At 50.4% G+C, this 6917-nt stretch overlaps 1 protein-coding gene across 1 annotated transcript in view; it reads left to right on the top strand.

Annotated features, from left to right (window-relative positions):
* Positions 1 to 151: 151 nt before the first annotated feature.
* The window catches only part of LOC144128372 (uncharacterized), a 100091-nt gene continuing 93325 nt past the window's right edge, over positions 152 to 6917 (top strand). Inside the window, exon 1 of the mRNA XM_077661733.1 lies at positions 152 to 389. Coding sequence (XP_077517859.1) covers positions 286 to 389 — 104 coding nt within the window. The 5' untranslated portion in view covers positions 152 to 285. The remainder of the gene's footprint in view (positions 390 to 6917) is intronic.

Raw genomic sequence — 6917 nt, 5'->3', positions numbered from 1 at the left:
GGAGTGCAGCACTAGTTGCGCATCTAAGGAAACTTAACAAAACCAAAGTTTGACAAAATATTTATTAGAATCTTGCTATTACTACATCTAAAAGCTACTTTTTAATATTATTTAAGTTTTTTGTTGAGTTCGAAACCGATCACCACTGTGCAAACGGAAGCCATCTTCCCGACTCCGCTAGCTCTCCGATGTTCTCCCGTGCGAGTCGTGATGCCTGCGTCTTTAATCAGCTGTGTTATCGCGATGTGAGTGCGTGAGAGGTGTGTTTTGGGGATACTCCGCAGCATGGGCAAGGAGCAGGAGCTTCTCGAAGCCTCCCGCAATGGAAACCTGGCCGTGGTGGAGCGGATTCTCAGTCAGCGGGCCAAGAAGACGGGACCACTGGCGAGGTGAGAGAAGCGACGGCGTAAAAAAAAGATAACCTCTCTTTTCGAGCGGTTTATTTCGCTGCACAGGACCGATATGGATGTTTATTTCTCCATAAACGTCCATCATGCGAGTAAACTGCCCAAATTCGCTTCTCGCGGGGGAACTGAGGCCGCGAAAAGCCGCGTGCTTTCCTTCCTACTCGACGGTCGCGAGCCCGCACCAGCGATGTGGGCAGGGGCCCTCCCACTGACCACTAGACCGTGCAGCGCCGTTTTTTGCGCGTGCGAGTATTCTTTCCGCGGCAGTTCGTTTTCCGGGCCAAATGCGATTCCCAGGGTGCAGCGATCGCTTAGAAAACCAGCGGTTTCGCGCCTGCCGCGAAGTGAAGAGAGAGGCCCTTCTCTGCACGGAAGCCGCTGCTGGCTACCGCGCATCGCACTCGCATCCCGTTGCAATTGGGCGCAGTTTTCCATTGGATCGATCCCTTAGCGAGCAAAGGGAAGGTCAATGCCTCGGCCTCTTGCGCGCTTCGTGCCGGAACCAGCGCGTGCGCCCCGCTTTCTGTACATTTTATTTCTCTTCCTACTTGGGAGTTTGTCTTGACGGGGGAGGCCCCGTTCGTTTCTCGATCCCCTGCTGTGTGCCGTGTCATACGGCACACACGCGCGCGCGCGCTTTATTGATGCCCGCGCTGGTACCCGTTGCGCGCACGCGCAAGCTTAGTGGTGTGGTCTGCTGCCAGGTCTCCTCCGAGTTTCGTTCGCGAAGAACTTCCCCGTCAGCAAACGGCTTGGTTAAAATGTTTTCCTGTACGCCTTACCTGAGATATTAACGTCTCGTTTTCGGGGGCGGCGGAAAGCCGTTCGCTCGGAGCAGAGTGCGTGCAACAGACGAAGCCGTAGTTGAGAGGGTGGTTAGCCGGCTCACGCACGTCACTGCGGTGTGGAGTCACGCTTCGCCGTTCATTTTCTGCACTTTTTTTTTAATTTTCTACCCCTATTGTCTTGGAGCGAGTCACTTTCGAAACCCGAGCGGCTCGCATCCTGTTTGAAGTTGCTGCGCCGTCGCTGGCATTCATAGCCGCTGCTGACTCTGCAGGTTTTGCTCCCCTTGTTCGTGGTAGTAAAGACCTCCGGTTTCTTTTTTTTTTTGTTTTGTTTCACGGCGAACTCCACGTCTTCGTGCCTCCCATGAAGCGTGCATTAGCACTGAGCCTTGCGCTTGGAGGGTCTTATGTAGCCTGTTTGCGGGCGCGCAAACTGCGCGTGCCAGTTGCCCCGTGCCGCCTGCTTGCCGCTCCTTTTTAATGTTTTTGTTTTCCGCACGAGGATGACCCTATCAGATTACCCTATCTTTCTTTGCACAGCTCACCAAGTGTATGTACATGGATGCCGTCATTACAGCAACTGACAAATAAAAAACACCGTTAGAATTAATAAATAACGCGTTCGTCATAAATCGCATTGGCGAGACCCCAAAAGGGGTAAAAAATTGAAAATTGGTTTTTGGGGAAAGGAAATGGCCCAGTATCTGTCACATATCGGCGGACACCTGAACCGCGCCGTGAGGGAAGGAATAAAGGAGGGAATGAAAGAAGAAAGGAAGAGGTGCCGTAGTGGAGGGCTCCGGAATAATTTCGACCACCTGGGGATCTTTAACGTGCACTGACACCACAGAGCACACGGGCGCCTTAGCCTTTCGCCTCTATCGAAACGCAGCCGCCGCGGTCGGGTTCGAACACGGGAAGTCCGGATCAGTAGCCGAGCGCCCTAACCACTGAGTCACTGCGGCGGATAATGTGGTGAAAGCCACGTGACATTTTTTTTTTTTTTGCCAGCAGAAGCAAATGATGTCATTTTGGTAACACGATGGAGTTAATGAACTCCGGTAGGAGACTGAGTGGGGAACGGGTTAATTAAGGCATTATTCTTCGTGTTGTGCAGATTTCTGGCATAAAGAAAAAAAAATAATAATTGGTTTTGGAGGAAAGGAAATGGCGCGGTATCTGTCTCATATATCGTTGGACACCTGAACCACGCCGTAAGGGAAAGGATAAAGGAGGGAGTGAAAGAAGAAAGGAAGAGGTGCCGTAGTGGAGGGCTCCGGAATAATTTCGACCACCTGGGGATCTTTAACGTGCACTGACACCGCACAGCACACGGGCGCCTTAGCTTTCCGCTTCCATCGAAACGCAGCCGCCGCGGTCGGGTTCGAACACGGGAACTCCGGATCAGTAGCCGAGCACTCTAACCACTAAGCCACTGCGGCGGGTAACGGGGTAAAAACCACGTGACGTTTTTTTTTTTTGGCCAACAGAAGCAAATGACGTCATTTTCGTAACACGATGGAGTTAATGAACTCCGGTAGAAGACTGAGTGGTGACGGGGTTAATTAAGGCATTATTCTTCGTGTTGTGCAGATTTCTGGCATAAAGAAAAAAGAAAACTTGTTTTATGGCGTTCGCTTCGCGAGGAATTTGTGTACTGAACTGCTCAGAACGTTCGAATTTCAGCGAAGCACGTGTCTTAATGGGCTAGAAAACTACGGGATAATGTACTCTGGTCAGACGGAGCCTGTGTGTGCGAAACCCCTGGCGCGCGTCAGGTATTCGAAGGCGCGTTGAACTGCACGATGTGCAACAATCCAGGCGTAAATTCTCATTTCCTGTCCACTCAGCACCGGATTTCATTCCATTCTTTCTGGATGACTGCGATAGCGGCCATTGCAATGCCTGCAGAAAGAGCATAAACAGGAGTTTATCTCATAAATGTCCGCCCGGAATGGTGATGTCGCTGGGCTGTTTTTGGGACAGCCGCGTGGCGGCGAACCATGCGGCATGGTGGTAGTGGTTTTATTGAAAATAATAGTAAAAAGGAAGGAAAAGATTTTTGCTAGCCCCGGCATCTGCCATCGATACTGAAGCACCTGAGCTGGGGCAGCGGAAATAAAGGACAGCAGGCAGAATGGAGAAATGAAATTAAAGAGGTGAGGGGACAGGAATAGAGGATAGGGGGGAGAAGTAATATGTACAAACTATTTACACAATAAGTAATGTGTCCAGGTTGTGCGCGTGATTAGTTCAGTTTAGAGGAATTAAATTACACACGCGCACAGCACTGTGTAGGTTACAACTGGAGTGGGGCGTCCAGTTATTAATCGTTCAAGGTAGAACTCGCGGAGCGTTCGGTCACTGCGTGTAACTACCTGACGGAGAACAGACGGGACGTCAAGCCCGTGTGTTCGAGGAATGCACAGAGGCTCACCAAAGCATGCAGAGCGTATGCTTGACGCCGCACCTCGCAGCTGCGCATATGCATTCAGCAAATTGTGTGTGCATGTTCATTTGCGGAGTTTCCGGGTTTGTTGACGCACGTGTTGCCTCTTTTTTTATTATTATTGCGCATTCACATATGCCTTGTCCGCAGTCGGCGATTAATATACGTACGGCTTACCCAAGCTGTCATTTGTTACTTCGGGAGCGGCCACATATGCGGCGCGGACATTTTCCTTTCATTTTCTTCCTTTCATGATCTGAATAGTGCACCTGCTTGCGGGCCAAGTTTGTGCGAGAAAGCGCGCGACAGAGTGTCGTATAAATCGTGTCGGTGTGGTAAACATGTCGGCCGCGTGGTTGATATTTATGGGTGTTCTCTCACCTGCATGCATGCAGTCAAGTCGCGGGGAAGAAGCGTGTATGACTTTCAGGTGCAGCACTGTTCAGAGCTCGAATGTGCTGATGTTGACCTCACGTCTGCGCCTCTGTATGCCGTTGTTTCAAAATTGAACTGTAGTGGAGGTTATTTCGTTATAGCCGTTGTGTTGCAACAGGCGTACGCTCGCGTTCGCTGTAACTTGCAACACGAAAGATGTCGGAGCTTCCTTTTCGAGGCAGTGTGTGCTGGGCGGGGGCTCCCAGTGGAAATGGTACGGCTTGCTGCGTGTGTACATAAGTGCGTTCAGTCGGTATAAATATGAACCGGAAACCACGGTATACGGTCGCTTCTGGAGGGTTACAAGTTGCTAGCCCGTGCTGCAATTCCTTTATCACTTCCGTCATTATTGTTTATTTGAAGCCCTTCCCCTAACTATGTGGTTCGGCGTTGCTCGCTCGTATTCACCTGTGACTCATTGTGTCGTATCTTTTTGGCCAGAGGGCTCCGACCCCAGCGTTGTTCACTAACATGCACTCGCGAAAAGACAGCAGACGCCCCGAAATATCTGGCAACTATACGCTCCCGTCTGCCGGCTTCAACAGAACGGACGTTACTCCGCGCACTGCGTGCTGTGTGATATCGGCTGTCGAGATGTCGATTCGCCTAGCCCCAGGTTACACCTCACACCATTTCAGAGGCTCAGGCCGTGAAGCGGCAACAACCCAGTGGGCACTGAAACTCCCTCGGACGTCATGTGGACGTTCAGAGGACGTCCACTGGATCTCCCGTGGACGTCCATGGGAGTTTCAGTGCCCCTTGGGAAGTAGTCCAGACTCCCTCTCTCCCCTCCGCAGCGGTAAACGCGTCAGCGATGACGGTATATCCTGCGTGCGCGCATTTTTCCAAGTTCTCGTCACGGGAGCTGTTGCACGTACAGCGAGTTGTCGATCGCACCTGTCGAATTGAACTGCTGGCGCAACGGTTCTGTTCGTCTCGTGATTTGCGTTATCTTCAGGGGGTATATCGTTAAAACAAAAGCGGGCAACGCGGACAAGCCAGATATGTGTACTGATAGGAAAACAAAGCATCGCGTGTGGGTTGCACAGTGTGACGGTTGCGAGAGTGGTGGCGTTCCCCGCGGCTACGCACACACAGAATTCGCCCGCTTCCTGTTGTCCTGAACATGGGCTGTTGGGAGGCATTCAAGGGGCGCATGGAGCGGGAAGGGGAAGTTGAGCACGCTGCCGCGGTGGACCGCTTCGTGCGGGCATTCTTGAAGTTAACGACGAGCTGGCGTGCCAGCTCATCGTGACGGACTCTGGACGACTGCGCTCGGACCAGCGCTCGTCCATCGAACGGCCCCTATATAGAGCGGCGAACTCTGATTGTCTTGATCGCGTACGCTGGTTGATAAAGGGCTGAGGTCTGTTCGATGAGGATATCCTTGTATGTGTAAGCGCATAAAGGAAGCTAGCAGCGACTCATTCGCTGTAGCCGTCGTTTCGATATATGGCCATCGTCGTTTCGCTGCGACTGAGGAATTGATGATTGCTGCGCCTTTTCTTTTTCCTTTTTTCTTCTTTCACTCCCTCCCTTATCCCTTCCCTTACGGCGCGGTTCAGGTGTCCAACGATATATGAGACAGATACTGCGCAATTTCCTTTCCCCCAAACCAATTATTATTATTTTTTTTCCGCGGAGTAACGAGACATTATTTCGTGGTAGACATCGTTCTGACGTATCCGTTTCGTTATATACAGCCGGTTTCTACTGTGTGGCTGTCTAGCACACCGAAGCCAAGATGCCTTGACGTTGTCTGTAAAGATGCTTCGAATTAACTGCCGCAACAGTTTACTCAAAGGAGCCGTACGTGCACTGTGTGCTGAAGTCATCTTGAGCCACTATGGAGTGGGGTTACATTACCTTGAAGTGACACTGCTCGAGTGACTACCTCGGCGTGAGAACTGAATGAGTCCCGGCTATCGAGAACACGTTTATTTCACCTTTATTGTAGCGAAAGCGACATTGGCCACGAACTCGCATTTCCACCGTGCTCGCATTCCGACCGTGGTCGCACCGCACCACGTCACCAACCGCGTGACGAACCACGTGACAACTAGCCAGACAACCAGACTAACCTGCACTTGCAATCAAGATTAACCAAGGCTAACGAAGCTGTGCCTTAGCTTTCGCTACGTATATCCTGGCATATATATAGCCGAGCTAAGCCACTGTCAGTTTTTTTCTTTTTTTTTCCTAATTGCTGAACCTGTTGCCGTCAGTTACTTAGATTGCAGAGCAACTTGCTAGTATAGCAGTCCTGAGCAAGGTTGCTGTGTTTAATGTTTCCGGTTTCTTGTCTTTTTTTTCCTTCCTTTTTGCAGCAACACATTAAACTTCTGCTTTCGAAGCAGTCTTCAAAACTGCTTGATGTGGTTTTTTTGCAAGCTGTTGATATACATCGACAGTTGAAAACGATCGTTCTGGTAAAGCGAGAAAGGCGTCCATACCAAACGTGTGTTTGCTTGCCGCATTAACAAAGTTTTCGTTTCAGTTCAGTCTAATTTATATTTCTTATTTATTGGTGTTAATTTTTCTATAGTTAATTTCACATATACTGGAGCCCCTGCCTCCGCCCCTCCGACTCCGGTTTTGTTGCACGCCGAGTAGGTGGTGTAGTAAATGTCGAATAAAAAAAAATCAGAGGGTGCACAAAAGGACAACAGACGTGTCTGCTCAGCTCAGCTGTATTCGTGCGAGATAAAGCATTCACGCATCTTCATTTTATGTTTCTGACTTCATTCAAATTCGTAAGTTCAGCGCAGTACTATATCGGTGGCCCATTGCAGGGCGTCTTCGAGTTTTCTGTAGTAGGGTGCGTCGAATTTCTTGCCC

Source organism: Amblyomma americanum, chromosome 4 (genome assembly GCF_052857255.1).
Source record: "Amblyomma americanum isolate KBUSLIRL-KWMA chromosome 4, ASM5285725v1, whole genome shotgun sequence".
NCBI classification, from domain to species: domain Eukaryota; kingdom Metazoa; phylum Arthropoda; class Arachnida; order Ixodida; family Ixodidae; genus Amblyomma; species Amblyomma americanum.
This window is presented reverse-complemented; position numbering and strand designations above follow the sequence as displayed.